General features: G+C 45.9%; 3 protein-coding genes across 5 annotated transcripts; 1 reads left to right on the top strand and 2 right to left on the bottom strand.

Moving 5' to 3' along the window:
• Positions 1–1,848: 1,848 nt before the first annotated feature.
• Positions 1,849–5,074, bottom strand: LOC135679647 (zinc finger CCCH domain-containing protein 24-like). 3 transcript variants are annotated; one of them, XM_065193630.1, is made up of 2 exons: positions 4,812–5,074; positions 1,849–4,707 (listed from the first exon to the last, which is right to left on the bottom strand). In XM_065193630.1, exon 2 carries the CDS (start codon positions 4,682–4,684, stop codon positions 2,450–2,452), a length of 2,235 nt encoding a protein of 744 aa, XP_065049702.1. In that variant the 5' UTR covers positions 4,685–4,707; positions 4,812–5,074; the 3' UTR covers positions 1,849–2,449. The 3 variants fall into 3 exon arrangements, with proteins under 3 accessions (XP_065049702.1, XP_065049701.1, XP_065049703.1); XM_065193629.1 differs by having other exon boundaries at positions 1,849–4,714; XM_065193631.1 differs by having other exon boundaries at positions 1,849–4,722.
• A 3,751-nt stretch (positions 5,075–8,825) lies between these two features.
• On the bottom strand, positions 8,826–9,366 carry LOC135680075 (calcium-binding protein PBP1-like). Its single transcript, XM_065194066.1, has one exon. It carries the CDS (start codon positions 9,319–9,321, stop codon positions 8,971–8,973), a length of 351 nt encoding a protein of 116 aa, XP_065050138.1. The 5' UTR covers positions 9,322–9,366; the 3' UTR covers positions 8,826–8,970.
• Positions 9,367–16,152: 6,786 nt separating this feature from the next.
• Positions 16,153–19,277, top strand: LOC135680076 (uncharacterized). The gene is made up of 5 exons (XM_065194067.1): positions 16,153–16,633; positions 16,726–17,073; positions 17,207–17,422; positions 18,583–18,801; positions 18,869–19,277. The coding sequence occupies exons 1-5, from the start codon at positions 16,253–16,255 to the stop codon at positions 19,151–19,153; spliced, it is 1,449 nt and encodes a 482-aa protein (XP_065050139.1). The 5' UTR covers positions 16,153–16,252; the 3' UTR covers positions 19,154–19,277.
• Positions 19,278–19,481: the final 204 nt, after the last annotated feature.

Here is a 19,481-nt window from a genome sequence, read left to right on the forward strand (position 1 = left end):
GTGTTTCCAAAATTTCTTGGCTCATAGAGAAGGAAGGCAAACCACATGAGTCCAGCTTCAAATCGAAAGCTACCAACTTGAGTTGCTTATATTTCCAACTTCCAGAAAGGCTCATTGCAACATGAAGAATACAGACAAAGCCACATTTCTTAGGGTGCTTTGGGAACCTATCAAAACAGGAATTTCAAGGAAATGAACATCGAGTCACAGAAACACATGACATTGCTGGCAACATTGACAGTACTCAAAAGTGGAACTGAAATGAACAATAATATTAACTCAAAGAGAAGAATCCAGAGCAAATTTAACCATGGATCATCTGCCCATATTCCCATCCATATCTTCCTTGAATGACGCTTGGTGCTCAACTGAGTTCTTGGACATTGCAGTGATGGCCTTTGTTAGGTGCATGCACCCAAACTCCTCTCACAGCATCATTAGCTGGGAGGAGGAAGTAGCTGTCACACCATCTCCACACCACCAACCCATCATACTACAAAATTGGATATGGAGGAAAGAACCAAGGAAGAAAAAATAAAATATAGAGTTGCTGGTCATCATCCAACATATCCACAAATCAATAAAAGGACTGGTCACACTGGATGAACCACCTGCGCAAATACTTGTGGCCAATATAATGCAACTGCAACACAGGTGTGACCAGCCTGCATGAACCCATTTATGTATCTAACAAGCCAGGGTAGTTGTTATAAAGAACACATGACATGTTTACATCCAATCAGCGTGTGAAATAATCACTAGATTTTGTCAAGGATAATTTCTTGCTGAATCTTGATGATGTTCATGGGATTGGTATCCTATCCTGGATTGTTCATCAGATAACAACCATCTGCTTCTGTCCCCATTAAGGTGTCAAAACTTAAAACAATATACTTGAGGCATTGAGCAAGATGAAATGTTACCATCTGATGATAGTAAGTTGTACTTGTAATGCTAATAGCCTCAGTCCAACTACTATAGTTAAACCATCAATTCTGGTAACATTATAGCTGAGATGAAGGTAAAAATATGCTTCCAACAAAAACTCCAAACCAAATCATAAGAACACTTGGTCCATCAAACTAAAATGAAATGCCTTGAACCCACAGCTAGCCATCAAAAGACCAGTTTCATCCCTAGGTCATACTGATGAGGACAGATATTCAATTGCCAAAGGAAAGCTAAACCCTCACCATGCCTGGTCTCGGTAAGTACAGCATCACTATTTAGTCCGACATCGAATAACAGCTTGAACTTGAACTTAACCATCATAAGCTTTATCAAGATTGGATCATGATAAGTCATATCAAAGTGATCTAATGTCACTATAATGCATCTATAAATGCATGATATATGAATACTTCCACCAGAATGCAGATCAGCACTGCTATACCTAATACTCAATTGTCACAGTCCAATTCTCCAAAATAGTGACAAGAGGGGAAAAGAGAGACGATAGATCTCCAAGATAGAAACAAAAGAAAAATAAAAAAATAAATCGAAAATCCAAAAGCTTGTAATCCACATCAGGGTAGCAAAAGTGTCTCAGTCCAACCACAATCACCACCATGAGCTTCCCATGGAACCCCACAAACTCAACTAGGAAACGAGATGCCCACAAATTCAACAAGGAATAAGAGACGCAACAGCTCACTTACATAAAAAATATATTGCCCATAATCCGGTTATTCCCGGATTCACAAAGGCTTGCCCCATCACCACCAATTCCAATGTCCTAAAAGAAAGAATCAGGGCTTTGTACTTATGAATCACCAGAAAAACACCACACAAATCATCAACAAATTTAACAAACATAAAGGATATGGTAAAGATAACAAAGAAACAATGTAAATCAATCTAGGAAAATATATATATATGGAACTAAAATAATAGAGAATAAAGTTTATACAAATGCTACATCAGGCAGAGAACATGTGCACTAAGCTTACCACCCTAGGATTCTCCAGAACAAGTGCATCAATTCAAGTCCCCAACTGAAGCCCTTCGATACAGACTTCTAGAACCTCTATTTTCTCCTCAATAAAGATGGGACTTGAAAATTGATAACTTTTTTTATATTACCAGCACCATTTCCACCAAAAATAAACATTATAGTTAACCAAATGGGAACAAAGTTTTGTAGCCATCAAACATATATTGAGGTTTAGAGATAAAGATAGGAGCAAAAAATATCAAAAACATAGGAAATCGGTTCAAATGGGGCACACCGTTGTATAACCCAGAAGTAAACCCCTATCATTTTGAACTCATTGAACCCTTTGAAGTAACAAGAACTCTGTTTTCGAAGAAATGAATCTCTGAAATTACTCCTTCCTGCTTCTTTCCCTTCTTCACCACCCAACTAACCAAAAAATATCATTTACTAGACCCAGTTACTATTGTGAAATACCTCCCATCTAGCATTATAGCCAAAATTTAGGTTTTTCCATCAACTTACCATCTGATCAAGCTGCATCTGTTCAAGCCATGCACCAAGCACCGCAGCTTGATCATGCCCATCCAACTGATCATTTGAAATTGAACTCTCAGCACCAATGGCAGAAAAGTCAGAAGGGCCAGCAGGAGCCATTGCAGTAGGTACAACTTTCTCAGGCGGTGATTCCTTCACTAGAGAATGGACCCAAGAAACATCAGGCTCCTCCCCATTACCCCGCATCTCAGAGGAAGATGATTGCCTGAGATGTCCAAGCTCCTTGCCGTTCACTCCCCAGTCAGCTGTACCAGAGGGAGATGCCCACTTGGCCCATGATGAGTTAATAGGAGAGCCCACAATCGTAGATGAAATCGGACTGAGATCACGAGAGCTCAGGCTCTGCAGTGACTGCTGCCGCTGCTGCTTATCCCTCTGCGTGAGAATAGCCAGGCGAGAACTCATTGGAGAGGCAGGATCCACACTTCGTGGAGACATGAGACCAGGTGAAGAGACATTGAGAGAGGACTGCAAGATGGATGAATGAGCAGATAGATGCTGAGTATCAACAGCCTTCGGGGAGAACACACTTGTGTTAATGGGTGAGAGGAGGTTTTCCTGTTGCTGGAACTGATTGATGACAGCAGTCCTTTGAGATGGGGAAAAAATAGTCCCGTGATCGGAATTATACCTCGGAGATGAGGCCATCTCAGCTGCAAAGAAGTCATCAAGGTTTGAAGGGGTCAGAGTTTTGGTTAGAACAGAACGACTCCCCGCTGATGGGCTCGGATGGGGGTAGCACAAGTCACTCAACAGCTGCTGGGTATCAAACTCGGACATCACCGAGAAGTCATTTACCGGCATGTCCCTTGCGCTAAGGGATGACCGCAGCCTGCTCGACTGAAGATTGCCGGCAGGAAGATTCAACATGGGCACATTCGACTGTGGCCAAGCCAATGAAGACTGGCTAACACCATTGGCCGATGGTGACATGGGCGGTGTGAAGGGAGACATAATAGCAGAAACCGAAGATGGTGACCCGGGCATGAACCCCATCGCTGCAGCCATCTCCATCGCAGAAGAGGAGGCTCGGGGAGAGGGCACAGCAGAGCCAGTCGACATATAGAGTGGGCGGAGCTCATCATTTGTGTGTGCAAAGAAACATACCCGGCGGGAGCAGTTGGTCCCGTCCTTGCAGAGCCTCGTGCGATATTGTGCCGGGTGAAGCCAGCACTCGAACACCCCATGTGCATACTCACACATGTCTCCCCTCCGGCACGCTCCCTTCCGAAAGTCAGGGCAAGGGACGCAGCTGTAGTGGTACTTCCTCGGGTCGCGCCGCCGAGCATTCTCACCAGGATGGACGAAGGGACATTCGGTCCAGTCATGGGAATATGCACGGGAGCATGGGCGGATTTTGAACGAGAACATCCGGAATTCGTCTGTGGCATAGATGCTGTTCTTGATGTCCGGGAGAGATGGATCAACAGGATACTCTTTCTTCTCGGACACGGTCACTGGAGGAAGGTCGAGGAACCTCGCCGTGGGAGGAGACGAAGTGGACTCGGACGATGGGGAACCATCCTCGCCAGGAGACAAAGAAAGCGGTGGCGAACTGGAGTTCGGCGAGCTGGTCAAAACATGAAGAGGAAGATGGGAGTGATATGAACCATCCGAAAGACTAGTGCTCCTTCCAAGTAGTTGTTCGAGGACAGTCTTCGCAAAAGCCACCTTGGGAGGTACCACGATGACATCAGCCGGGCGGTTTCCGTTGACGTCCACCAAAGTGGGATCGGCACCGGCCGCAAGGAGTATCTTCACAGAATCAACAGCTTGTAAGGATCCGCCGGATGCGGCACAGTGGAGGGCAGTGGTGCTATCAGGGCCGGAGACACGGTTGACATCAACAGAAGGCAGCGAGACGATGAGCTTGAGGACGTCTAGACTACCGTATGTGGCGGCCACCATCAATGGAGTCCGGTGCTCGAGCACCATGCGACTGAAGCCCTTCCTACGGCCGTACCAGAGGCCGACCTCCTCGATGGCTGACGGGTCGCGATCGAGGGCAACCTTGAGGGCATCCACATCGTCGTTAGCAGCTAGCTCGAGAAGGCTCGAAGAGTTGTCGATGTCGACGGTGAGGACGTTCATCCCAGCGGCCGGAGAGCGTTGCTGTTGGTCTTCTTGTGAACTAGGAGCCGGCGATGACACAGACGACGACGAGGACTTTATGCGTTCTGGACCACCGCACATGCTGCGGCCGGCCGAACACAGGCCTGCAATCTATAGATCTATGAGAAGGATCAACAAAATCTCATTTCGGCAGTAGAAATGGAAGGTAATAAGAAGGATGACACAAGGCAAGTCTGGGAGAGCTCACCGATTCCGTCAGCTGACGGGAAGAGAAGAGCAAAGAAGCGATCAAGAACCACCGATCCTTCAGCTATCCGATGAGTAGAACCAGTCGGCTGCGGCGACCCCTGCAAGCTCGAGGAGATATCGGCGATCCATCAAAACAACTCGGCGCAGCTTGCGGCCCTCATCGCTAATTTATCCAAGAGAGAGAGCACGGAGGAGGTCAGGGAGACGAGAAGAGAGGTCCCTTGGGGGTCGGTGTGCCCCAAATGAAATCAAAATGAAACGCTCGGCAAATGAGAGCAAAATTCTTTTCATTTATCGTTTTTCTTTGGGTGAGAGACTTAACGCACTTAAAATTCGACCCAAGCTCTGGAAGAATTTTATCGCATGGCCGTCGCATGTACCTGTTATGTGATTGGAGCTCCGGCGGAGCCCACTACGTTAACGTACGGGTAACTTGGTAGTCCGAGTAGGCGAGGGATTTTTATCGTGCAATTCAAAGTTCAAACGCCGTGCGACCGGTCTGGGCCGGTGAAATCGTAGCGGGCGGGAGCGGGCAAGAACCGGGTCGTTGGGTGGGGCCGGTCACCGGATAAGGTCGTGGGCGGGTCATGAGGGGAACTCTGCTCGATTGAAATCCGGGGTGGAGTCCGCGGATCGGGTTGCCGTACCGGACCCGGCCCCCATACCCGAATCAAATCAAGTGCGGTCAAATCCGGTCCACATATTAAGTGTAATAACAGCATTACAAGCAACTTATGCCATCACATCCGACCCCATATACGGTATGTTTCTTCGAGATCCGTGCGATCTCACGATCCAACGGCTGTGAACATTTTACTGCCCACGCGTGTGGAGGAAAAGAAAATTTTCATGCACTACATCTTGATACTCTCACTCTCCATTTACCTTGAGGCCTTCCCGGTATGGTCTGTGGAAAGTGGGTTAAAAGGGTGCATCCACCAAATTGGTGGGTGAAGATATTCTCTTCGTTTCCCTTAAGCCCCCCCCCCCCTGCCACCAAATTACTATTTTGTTTTCTTCACCCAGGCAAATTCCAATCTGAGTGAGGGGTATCTTAGTCATTCCAAACTTAGCTTCCTCGGAGCGGTGCAGAATGCTATGGCCCACACCGGTGCTAACCCATAAACTGGTCCGCAGGAGTATCATTGACTACCGTCTCCGTCTTTATCACCGACCCGAGTGGAAGAAGTTCTACAATCAGGACCGTTGATTCCGCGACAGGGCTTTATCATTGACAAACCAGAGAGGCACCGTATGGACGGAGCTGGGTCCCATCCACCGCCAGGCGTATCAAAGAGAGGCGTGTCTCGTGGTGGGACCGACGGTGATGATACGCGGGATTGGACGGTTCGTCACTTCCCATAAGAAGACAAAATCTCGCGCTCAAATCTCTTGCCACGTCGGACGCGCAACAATTGACAGGCTGACCTCATCCCCCACGGGTTCGCCTTTGTTCCGATTGTAATTCATTTCCCACCCTTGTTGCGTTGCCCGTATCAGTTACCGCCACAGCGATTGGATGTTATGCCAGTGGCCCACTAGGCGGTACGATGCTTCAGTACGACGTGGTTACCCTTCTTGATTCTTCATCAAGATTGGTGACAATGGTTCATCTCGGTGATCTTGGTGACAATGATTGTGGATGCACCTTAACCCACATTATTTGTCTATGGACGCATGGTCGCTTTGGAGAAGACAACCGAGGTGCTACGGTGGCCTTCTCTCCCGCAGCAACTGCACCCACCCAAAGACACGTCTCCATCTCTCCATTTCCCTTTCTTTCGGACCTCCCAAAGCCATGGTTACCCAAAGGGACAACGAGTCTCGCAATGTTTCCAAAGCTGCCACGCCCTTCCCCACACCCAATCTCCAGTTTCCGAGTCACGGAGATGTGGACAGCCACTGATTCCATGACAGATTAATCCATGGAGGGTGGAAGTTCCACCACACTACCATGCTGTCGGTGTTGTGCCTCCACTATTTTGGAGACCGAGGGCAGTGCTGTGAAGTCCTTACGTCTCGAATCGTTCGAGGAAATGCCACTGAAAGCCACACGGACTTCAGTGGCTTTTGCATGTGCTCAAGTTGATACAAGCAAATCATATTTTACGTTAGGGGATAAATATTTTCTCACCGTCCGCCGGTTGGAAGAAGTTGTAATCTAATTAAGAAGAGTGTTACTCAGCTGATAGATACGTCGATGGGTATCGATGCGACGTCTCACAAACCTGAACCGTCGAGACTTGGACGCATGGGCTTTGCATGAGGAGCGATGTCACCTCTAATGGTTCAAGACTTTGTACGTAAGACATCCTATTATTTTGTGGTAAGAACAGCGAGGAGTGGACACGATGATCTTTCTTTTTATCACCGTCCATTTGTTGTCGTCCTCTTCCTCGTGAGTCGTCTTTTTCCTTATCTGCAATCCTAGGGATCGGGTTTCGATGATCGTTATGGTACAGCTGACGAATGTTATGCACAGCTGCAGTGAGTTCCACGCTCCATCCATTTCAATGCCATGAACAGATCCTTGAGTGATGGGGGATGGAATCGATCGGAAGCACTCGATCGTTAGCAGGTCAAGGTTCGAGAACTCCAATCCATGTCTTTCATGTATTGGGATAGCGATGATCTAAAGAAAAGTTGGCACTATCAGATGATGAGAGTCAATGGAAGGTTAGCTAAAACATAATGACTGTCGTCCTTTGCTGACGAGGATGGCATGCGCCACAGGGAAGAAAACTTGGTGCCTACCACATATATGACTCACCTGACCCATTGGAGGAGAAGAAAACAAAGGTATTTTAGGGTTGCAGGTGACTTCATCTCAGTGAGGGTGTGTAGTAGGCAAGCAAATGAGTCATGGCACATTTTTGGTGACTCGACTTTGCCTCGCTCTTTCGCAATGAGGAGATCACATTTCGTGTTGATCAAGGACTGCTGCCCATGCCATGCCTGCAACAAGTTCCATGTTTACCACCATATTTTGCTCATCCACAAAGCATGCTATTCATGGAGGAGAAATGAATTGGAAGCTTTTCTTTTTGTTGCCACCCCAACTAATTATTGGGGAGAATCACCTCATTTGGGAGAGGCCAACCCATAGTTCCTCTCTGTAGGTAGGAGACTTAAATGCAAGTTCCATGAAACCCATGTTTGTTTCTGATATTATTGCTGCAGATTTAATGAACTAATTTAAGTACATGTCATAATGAACCTTGTTGTCTTCAAAGACTCCACCTAGCCACAATTCTTTTATCCTCTTCTCTATGGCACTTGCTCTTTTCCTTCCCTTACCCTGCCATAATTATTTCTTTATCTTATTCTTTCTTGAAAACAGTTGCATAGGAAGAAAATGAATTGTCCTTTTTGTCTTCTTGAATCTGAATTCTCACCACTCGACCACTCGACCACTCGACAAGTCGATGGATCCATCATTTCTCTACCCGGTAAAAGGCCTTCAAGAACTGACCTTACCTAACAGTGGGTCAAACCTTCTAAATTTACATGCACGATCAAATTTTGCATTAACAACAACTTATTTGTTTTGTATTTTCTTCTTCATCATGCAGTAAGATAATTTTATTTGCAGCAACAATTCCTTCCATTCCATCACTCATCCCATTGTCAGTTCTATTTAGCAGAGAAATCTGATCCAATCGCAGCCCTTTTTGGCTTCTCCCCCCATTAGACGCAGCAAGAACTCAAATTAAAGCCTTTTATACCGCAATCAAAAGGTAGGATATTATTGCAGTCAAAATAGCAGAACAATTTGGCCTCAACAATCGTAGCATCTTCTTCTCGACACAGTTTCTGTAGCGTATAAATACAATCCTTTACCTATCGGTCTATTTGGTTTTTGGAGAAAGATGAACATTATCAGCATTGGGAACTCCGGCAATAATCTGACATCTTGGCCAAGTCTCCTGTTTGGAAGGAAGCGTTGACTGTGGGATGGATCAGTCATTTTAATTGATTCATTCCATCAATGATTCTTATCGAGATTAACATATTTCGATGCAATTAATTTCTCCTTCAAAGAAAAGTAGTGCTTACATTTATTACCACAATTTCTATCTAAAAAGTCCCAAAATAAAAGGAAAAAGAGAAGGAGAGGTTGAATCAGCAATGTAATAATGTCAACGACAAATAGAACGCTACGGTCCATTCCACCTCCCCATTCCCATAGCGTCTTCCACCAGCTTCTCCGACACTTCCATCAGCTCCGGGCTCAACCTCACCATCAGAACACAGAACTCTATCTGATCCAACGCTCCATCTCCGTCCAAGTCGCCCTCCCGCAACATCCCCCGGAGTTCATCGTCCTTCAACCCCTCGAGCCCCAGCGCGGCGGCGTTCCTCCTGAGGCTGTCGAGCGTGATCAGGCGGCTCTCGGGGTCCATCAGCAGCTGAAACCCCTTGCAGAGCTCCTCCATCAGCCCTTCGCCGCCCAGCTTCTCCGCCATCGACGGCAAGAAGTCCTGGAAACTGATTGAATCCTCCGCCATGGCAAGATCACCTGTGTGCTGCCCACGAGACGTGGAAGTGGCGGAGGGGGGCAGAGAGAGTTCTTATAGAAAGAGACGAAGAAGGTGATGCACAGGTAAGAGATGGCGACTTGGTTGCGGATTCCGTCGCAATTAACGCTGCCTGCGTTAGTTTCTGCGAAGCTGCATGGCGTCTTCCCTCGTAATTATCTGCATGCATGGTTGCGCCCAAGCTTTTATGCGCAGCCAACCCACCGTCATACGGGTCATCGGTTTCATATTCGCGGACGTAAGCGATGGGATCGGACTCGGTAATGTGGTAAAGAGCATGGAAACGAGTGGGAGGGAACTAAAAAGTAAGTAAAACGTTGCCGTCTTTGAAGCATTCTCTCCTTTATATGTATGACACACATTTGAAGGCTACTTCTAATAAGTTTCTTGTGGTGGTGCCCTTTGAACATTTCTGCATAATAATTTCAATATTATCTCTTTTTTATGTTCTTTCTAAATAGAAAAATGATGGAAAAGAAAAATGATATTTCACAAGTCACTCGTGCAATTTCTCATCGATATCAATACGTGTTAAATTACTTTGAATCGATCTTATACCAAACTTCTGGTCAAGGATAATATGATATTTATGACTTGTGGTGGCAGATTTGTTTCCTACCGTTGACGTTTGTTCTAATTGTTGCCCGCATTGACTTTTCTTTTTTCTGGTGCAGTCAATGGATGGTTCCCTGGTTTGGAGGTTCATCGACTGTCTTATAATGTATGCAATAGAAATGCAAATAAGTTTCTAATAAATAAAATTTAATAATAAATATACATCATACATCACTAGAGATCTAATAATAAAATAATTTATAGTATAGGTATACGACGAAGAAGAACCTAAGTAGAGAAGCTCATCCTAAGTCATATTTGGAATAAAAGGTAATTTGTAGTATATTTGATGAAAAATGTCCCTTCACCCTCCACTAGTCACTTTGACTATCGTTGTTACCTCTAATCGTTCATCCGTCGTAAGCAATAGATCGATACAAGGTTGTCACCTCTACTCCCACAATAATTATGGTCTCCATTGTCTCCTCTTCTTTATTCCTTACTATCGATTGAGTAAAAAATGATAACGACAGGAAGAGAAAATAGTGACGATAACAAAGTTGATAATGATCAAAGACGACGACAGAGATAACGATAATCGAGGAACCGATGAAAAATGTTGAATATTTTGATAAATTGAGTAAAAAACAAGAGGGAACACTTTAAGATAAAAATCAATTAGAGGGATATTATTTGAGAAATGTTCAATAATAAAGATTTTCTTAGATAAAAATACTGTATATATATTAGTCAACTGGCTGACGTTGCAATCTTATCTTGATTATGTCTTACATGACATTGGTTTGATTAAATTACAGAGAGAGATGATGATGTCCACCTTCCCCTTCCCCTTCCCTCGGCCACTCTGCTGCTGGTGGCTGCAAAGGAAAAAGAGGCGCTTTGCTTTCCCCTGCAAAAGCGTGCACAGGAAAAGGCACAAAGGACAGCCAAAACACCAACACCAATCAGAGCCACGGCCCCGCTCGGTGTCACAAGATGACATCGATTAGGGTGTCAGCGTCGACCAGTCAGATATTAAACGCAGTCGCCGCAGACGACAGCAAAGCCCCCCTACCCTGTGTACTCCCAGTCTTTCAACGTCGCAAAGATCGCAGGGCCACCATAAATCCGTAGGCTAAGGAAAAGGACAACACGACCCAACCGAGAGGATCCAAAGAGATGGAGCAGAACGAGAGAGAGAGAGAGAGAGAGAGATTAAAACCAGCAACGGTCGCCTGGGATGATACGTCCGACGACTCACCTGTGACCGCTTTTGCTTTGGGTTTGAGCTTTCCCCTCCCTCTTCTCCTCCTGTCCACCTCGAAGATCCTGAGCGGAATCTCGGCTGCTGTGTTCGAGATGTACATGCCGGTCATGTTAGCCCGGGCGGTGCTGGATAGGCTGGAGGACGCGGTCACCGTGGAGGCTCGGCCGCCGCCGCCGCCGCCGTGCGCGACGCGCTCCACTTGGCACTCCGTGGAGACTCTGGTGGTGGTCCTGGCGGCGATCACGATGGCCGCGGTGATCGCGGGGGTGTTCGCCCGGGCGTGCGGCGGGCGGCATCTGGTGGGCGGCGGTGACCGCGACGTCGAGGGGTGGGTGGAGCAGAAATGCAGTAGTTGCCTGGACGGCGGCGTGGCACCGCCACCTCCTCCGAGGTCGGGAGAAGCCAAGAATTGAGTCGGGTCAGCGGATTAGAGGAGAAGGAAGAGGAGCTCGTTTGTTTGGGTTTGTTAGTGAGTAGTGGTATTATTAGCTCTTATTCTTTTAGCTTGAGTTGTTCTCTATCATATAATGACTCTGTACATGTGTTTCTACTACTCCAAAGTGTTTGCTGAAATGAAGTATTGGTTTGTCACTTCCATCCTAAGTACTACTGTATCCCTGATAAGTTTGGGGTTTCCCCTGCATCAATGTTTGATCAGAGAGTTCATGGTCATGGCAGTAAACCATGGAAACAAGATTTTTTAGTTGAATGGAGGACTGATGATGAAAAGCTGCACAAGGCCAGTCTCCACCTACCTTTCTGCAAGCGATGGGTTTTTGGGTAATGCTTCTACTTTGTTCAGTGGAAAGCTTACAATGTTCACTTGCTATAAATATGTAACAAGCGAAGGACATTGTCATGTTACTGAATGAATTCAATCCACTTAGTTCCCCTAACATATAATTGATAACGGTTGATCTCCTCCTACGTTGAGAAAAATTCTCCCTTTGTAAATAGGGAGCATTGTATTGTTTCAATCTTCGTATTTCATTTATTAATCACTTTTTTATTATTTCGCCTTACGTCATCTCACCTTCGGGCTAACTAGGGTATCGGAGGGACCAAGTCAAAAAAGTTACTCCTGACCTTGGTCTTCAAGCAAGTTATTGGCAAAGCACCTGAGCGCACCTACACCAACTATTGTGAGACCTCCAACATCACATCATTATTCCTGTAGATATATAGTCGAATCACGTCGGACTAACCTAAATATCAATAATATATATTTTTAAATATATTTTATTCTAAAATGAGAGCTATATCATAGAAATGTTAGCTCGTTGACTACTCAACGAGTATTCAAGTGATGATGCTTCACTCCCAACCTATAGTAGTCGATATTTTTGATACTTCCACCTTAATGCGTACTCTGATAAGGTACTACATTGTGTAATTCCTAGTGTCATCAATAAGCATCTACACTATATCTATAGTGTCCTCATGTAAGTAGTTACGGGACCAACTACCTTCATCATATGAATAGGTATATAGTACACCGGTTTGTTCAGTTATCTCGATTTCTTTCTCGAGTAATCAATGACTATGAATATTTAAGATACGTTTAAAGATGAATTAGTCTTATTATCATGATCTCATCATAATCCACTTCCCATTGCATAGATTCAAGGATATCATAATATATACATCATATAATATAAAAGAAGAAAATATCATTATCAATATTAACTAAAAGAGATTATGCAATGTATTACACGTGCCATCACTCACGTGATTGGTTTGCAGAACTCTATAACTAACAGAGGTACTACGAGTCACCTTGACGACAAGCAAAGAAGGAGCCCACCTCGACGGGAAAAGGAGTAGGTTGACAATGGCTGACTTCCACCTCCCGTTATAAGCACCTTGGTGTTGCTATAGCACATTGTGTGGCGATGAATGATGTCCCTATAGTAAATTGAGCAAGATGATTATATCCTCTATCACCCAAAATAGGCATCTTGATAGTTTCTCCCCCTACCTCTGCATACTGCATAGCGCAAGTGTTGGATAAGCTAACATGCACTTTCAAACCTCTTTGGAAGATCCCAAAATGTACTTTCAAGAGTGAGGGGACAAATGATATAGAAACATTATCAACCAATTATTATCTGACATGTGACCTTCGCATGGCGACTAAGTTGGCATAGGGGAGACAAGGCCTGACCCTTGGTTTGCTTGCATGGACATAAATCTAAAATAGATAGTTACAAGCTATCTTCCTCCCTTTTTGTCATCTATATAGCTAAGAATATGAAAGGGGCTATTAGAGGCTATCCTTTTAGAGAATATTTTTAGAAATATTTTATCACATTTTTACCTGGTATAAAAGTCTTATTTTTTTCCATCTCATTTTACCTTATCTAAAGTTTAATTTGGGCATAAGTGGGATCAGCTTGGGAAACCTACACCTGACCTTAGTTTTTGTGCAGGTCATTGTGAGAGCACCTGAGTACACCCACGCCAACTTTCGCAAGATATCCAATAACACATTGGTAGCACATTATTATTTTTATATATGTACAGTTAAACCATATCGAGTTGACGTAAATATCAATTAACACGAAGATTAATATTTGAGAGTATAACAAATAAAACGTGAGACACATAAAAAAACATTACACCTGGCTTAAGTTTACAATTGATCTATGTTAATGTTATTTTGGACTCAAGTATTTTTGACAAATCATTCAGATTTAACAGAGTCAATATATCAATTATATTATTAATTTGAGTCCTGATAATTCAAGTTTAAGTTAGAAACATTAATGGTCACTTGGATTAACTTATATTAAATTATTTTAGACTAATAATTCGGACTCAAGTTAATATATCAATTGTCCTTATCACTGTGTCATGACAGTTTGCTCATGATGTCTCTACGGCTGCCAAGCCCAATGTTGATTGGGCTTTTCTTGGGCTCTTTGAATTGAACATTAGTTTCTTATTCTCATCCTACACTCGATGAGGATGATTCTTAGTCAACAGCTCTACTTCAGCTCAAAGTAAGTGGAGCCCGTCTTGTCTCCGTCGTCTCAGGACCCAGTGATGGCTGTAGCCTCCCTCGCCGGCAGCTCGCCCCAAAGTCCCACAAGAGACCAAATGAGACCGATCTCCATGGGCCTTGGAGAAGCGGGAAACCCAGTCACAGGCTCAGACGTTTCAAACGCCGTAAGATGACAAGGGAGCTGAGGACAGCAGACGCGGCTGTGCACTGCCGCAGCCACTGTGGGCAGGCAGAGGTTACTGTGAGGCGCAAACTGGAACTCATGATTCAGTATAAATACATTTATATACGTTCAGTAACTAAGCAGGGCGGGGACGCCATCAATGAAGACAATCTGCAGGGGCTTTAAAACTCACTGCCGAGCTTCAGATCGGCCATGTCGATCCGAAGGACATCTCTTGTTTTGTCCATCGTCTTGGACTTGCATGTCCACACTGGAACTACTGCCCCCTCTTCTCTTGTCTTGCTTGCTTGGTGGATGGTGGAAGGCACTAAATGGGAGGTATGTGGCTCCATGCATCTTATTGCCTCCCCCCCCCCCTCTTGATTCAACTTGTCTTCTAGTTGTCTTGCATTCCATCTTCACACACCTAGAGAGGTTTTAAACCTAGTACGACCTTAGAAAGAGCGAAGAGTCTTTGTCTGTAACGAAGCTCTAATGAAACCCTACAAGGTAATACGTACTGTAGCTATGACTCAAATGTTTGGTTGTTTCAGCAACTCCACTTGGGATTTAAAGGCTTATCTAATGAAACCCTAATTGTCGGAGGGATTTATCGGGAGACACATCGGTCGAGCATTGCATGAGGACGCACAATTTCACCTCAAGATTTGCAAGAACCATCACGGGAACAAGGTTGGGGTGACCTTCCGCCTTGGCGTAGGTCACCGATACCAAGAACTAACGCATCGAAATTGGACTTTGATACTATATTATTGCATGAAACTAGTTTTGTTGCATCGTACCATTTCCTGTGATACCCAAATAAACAGTGAGTCCTTGCAATGTTGCAAGTTTAAATTTTCTAACGTGACACATAGTTAATAAACCCCGCAGTAGTACACATAGTTTTGCTTGTTGCCACATCCAGACAGAGACGCACTCGCTCCATTTTTCGCGACGAGTTGCACTACTTAATTATTACCTCATCAGCTAGATTCTCTATGTCAACTTGTCTGTACAATTCTGCTTCGTTGGGTACACAAAACCTTTTTCTTTTTCTCCCTCTTGTTTTCGGTTCAAATCCTTTTTGTCTCCACACTATTTCTTTCTTTCTTTCTTTTCATGGTTAAACTCGGTCTCCATCTCCATGGCGTGAACTCATGGATTGACCACAGGGGACACTTGGAACTATAACATGGATAGGGAGGGGGATGACAGCTCCGCGGCGAGGTCGCCTCACGGGCAATAATGGCTGCAGCGATTTTGTGTCGCTCACCTTTCCCTGCGACCCTCGTCTTCCTCGCTCACCTCCCAAACTCCCACCTCTCCTGTGTCGTGACACAATTAGATTAGACTCGTTAATGTTCGCGTTGGGTTCGACGTGACCAACACAAGCGTCTCGTGAGTCACCTCCGGAGGAAGGAGGGATGGAGGAGAACCATTGTGATTGTTAGTTAATGAACGAACGCGCCCCTCCTCCTCGGCGCGAATATTGAAGCACCGCTGGTCTAGGGACCCATCGAGAGCACCAACCAAACCTTGGGGAGATGTGGGACCGCCCCGTGCAAGAAATTATCGCGACATCGATGGGTGTTTGACGATTCTGCCCTCGGAGATTCGCCTTGGCTTTCGATTTCGTGGCTTTCGGTGGAGATGATGTTCCCATCATTGGGTATCGAGTGTTCATGATTGGGACCGAGGAGGGTGGTTTGGTCATTTCGGGGACGCGAGAGATTGGTCCATTTCAAATCGAACCTCTCCCTTCGCGGAAAACGAGGCACGCTCTTTGCTTCTCTCCCCCCGGCGGTATCTACTGCGGTCGCACGCCCTCTGTGACTCCCTTCGACTCCTCGCTTATGTAAGGAAGGGAAACTAAGAGCGCAAACTACGAAAGGTGGCAACCAGGAACGGAATGGCGGCGAGGAACGGAAGGTGGGAGATAGCGCCCCCGCCGAGGATTCTCAACCTGCCGCAGCGGTCAGGGCGGTCTCGGGCAACCGCACCGCCGGAGCAGAGACTGGACTGGAAGCTCGGGGAACTCCTGGATCAGGAGCGGAGTGCGACGCCGACGCCGACGCCGACGCCGCCGCCGTCGCCTTTGACGTGGGGGATGTCCTCCGGCGAGACCGTAGGGGACTCCACTGGCGAGGAGAGGTGGCGGTTCCAGGCGGAGATACTTCGAGCGGAGTGTAACTTCTTGAGAATGGAGCGGGAGGTGGCGCTTCGGAAGCTGGAGAGGAACCGGACCCGATTGGAGGTCGCGTTGAAATCCGCCATGGAAACCTTAGTCTCGGTATGCTCTAATTGCAATTTCGATGCCGTCACACTCATTCTGGTTCCTTCCTTTTTGTATCTCGATCTTTGAGACTGATACCGACCGGTCAGGGGAGGAAGAAGATTGATGGGCGCGCGGCAGTGGGCGCAGCATTGGACGAGGGGATCGAAGAGTTGGAGGAGAAGCTGCAGGAGCTCAAGTTGGCAGGAAGTAGCAGCCGGAGGAGGAGAACGGGAGGCTCGAGAAAGCCGCCGCGAGGGAGTTGCAGAAGAAACTTCGACCGGCAAGCGTCAGTGCTTCGGCGGCAACTAGAGAAGCTGGAGGAGGAAAGCAGCGTGAAGGACATACGAGAGATTTCCGTGCAAGCCTTTGCAAAGAAAGACGCACAAGCAGAACCACATGAACAGGAGGAGGATGCTACTCCCGGTTCGAGTCACAGTCGGCGGTCTCCCGACGAAGTAATCATCTCTACATGCTTAGCTTCAGAAAAGAACTCGATATATGAGTTAGATTAATTTTCGGTTCTTTCTGCATAATTTCTGATGCATCGATCGCTTGTTTCTGTTGTGTTGGAACCCCTTCCGGGAATAGGTGGAGATACTGAGAAGGAAGATGGAGGGGATGTCCAGGGGGATGTTGGAGAGGATGGAGGAGTGCAGCCACTTGCTCTCTGCCAACGTTAGCAGCAGCAGCAGCAGAAGCAGCAGCAGGAAGAGCGAGTGGAATTGCTTCAGCCAAAACATAACTGGGTACACTGAAGCAGCAGACAAGACAGACAACCCCTTCCTTCAAGTCCAGCAGCAGCAAGTAAGATTCAAAACCATCTCATATCTCATCTCATCGTCTTTCAAAAATGGCACTGCTGCATCTCCCCACACGCACACATGGCACCCACGTGGGCACCACGAGAGTGCCACGCCATGGACATGTCAGCAGCCTGTCCACATCCTGCACGCACACCATATAGAGTTTTAGGCATGTCAGATGCCGTGGACTTGCGTATAGCGAGTCTTGAGGAGTAGCCCACCAAGATGGATGCTGTGAACTCCTTCGCCATGTCCATCCATTGACCGGGATCAAATTCAAGTTAGAAAGCCAGTCTCGAGTGGGTGATTAATAATATGGAGCTACTCCTGATGTCAAACGTTGGCTAGCTTGATAAGCTGGTGAGGACGTAAAGAAAGCAGCAGACTTAGAGGATCCGTCAAGTTGACGATATACAATTCGTCCGTAATGGATACTTTTATGCAAACCGAGGCAGACGCAGCAAAATGCATGATAGGACAAAGCTTTGCGGCATAGTCATGAATGCCTAATAACTTCACCCACAGCTATTTTATGGTTAAGTAGCTTTGCCTTGTGCAGAATATTATATGAAACCTTCTTCGTTTTAATGGCAGGATGACCTTTTTTTTTCTTTCTCTTTGTGTTTGTTTTTGGTTACAATTAGGTTGTATTTGTTCTTCTTTTCTAAGAATGTTAGGCGGACAGCATCAAAGTTAGTACGGTGGGCAGTGCCTTAAATGCTGGCCAACTGGTACAAGATAACTGGTTTTCTCATAGCTGTCTACCCTGATCTTTCATGCATTGATGGCCTCCAAGTACTACTGGTCGTGAGCAATACCATCAAGCTCGATTTAACTTGCATCCTCATTTTCTGTACCATAAGCTTTCGTTTTGTAGCATCTTCCCATCCTCCGTACCTAATTGCTTGAATGATTTGGTCCCAACTCTCTTTTGTTTTCGGTGCTGTTGATTGCTCTCTGAGCCTGCATGATTTAGACTTGTTGAGATCAAATCACTTGTGTAGTTTTGAGTCGCAGATATCAAGTTTTTGCTGAAGAGACTTTACATACGAGAATTAATATGTCTTTTTTTTTTTTTTTTTTTTTTTCTGGGTGTTCTGATTCCATACAGGATTCACATGGTTTGACATTGACTGCAAGTTTGGATAACTGTACTTGCAGGTGGAGGAGAAGATGGAGCGGTTGTCGAGCTGCTGCAGTTGCAAGGAGGTGGTCGGCAGAATCGTGCAGCAGGTGAGGGCAGAGTCTGAACAGTGGAGCGAGATGCAGGAGATGTTGGAGCAAGTTAGGGTAGAAATGGAAGAGCTCCGGTCCTCCAGAGACCACTGGCAGCGACGAGCCATTGCCTCCGAGATCAACTTCCACTCCCAGCACGCGCGAGTAAGCCGATGTTGTTTGATCCATCTCTCTTAGGCCACTGTTAGTAAGCTGTTCTTGTTTGATACAGAAGCTGGAGCGGAAGCAAAGGGCACGATCTTGCGAGCGCAAGGTAATCGAGCTGCAGAAGGTAGTGAAGGAGCTGCAGAGAGAGCTCCAGCCATCGAAGACCAGACTCCTCAATGCACCCCCTTCCACCCCTCTGCGGTCGCAGTTACATGATGCATACAAGGAGAAGGAGAAGCACGTTCTGGTGTGTCATCTGAAGTCACAGAACGATTCAAGCAGACGCTCGCCGTTGCAGGTCATCGATAACATGTCTCCCCTTCTCAGACCAACAAGTAGAGTAATGTAGGCACAGTGGGAAATGCTTTGCTTTGGTCACAGTCTTATCAGCTAGAGTTTGATTACCTGAGAATGGAAGGAGCCCTTGACAACAAGATCATGAATCCAGTGAAGTCTGCAGCATGATGCCAAATACATCAGAACCATATCAGGCACTCAACATGGATTGGTTACCCGTGAAGGAAGAAGATATAAGAGTTCTTTCCGAAGCATGTCACTTGGATTGCAGAAGATTTATATTGTTACATATGTCCATCTCTACCATCAGTGATGCTGCAGATATTTGCTTAAACTTTTGCTGCACTGATTCAATAAGACAGATAGCTAACTGAGTTCGT

The sequence above is a fragment of the Musa acuminata genome, chromosome BXJ1-7 (assembly GCF_036884655.1).
Source record: "Musa acuminata AAA Group cultivar baxijiao chromosome BXJ1-7, Cavendish_Baxijiao_AAA, whole genome shotgun sequence".
NCBI classification, from domain to species: Eukaryota; Viridiplantae; Streptophyta; class Magnoliopsida; order Zingiberales; family Musaceae; genus Musa; species Musa acuminata.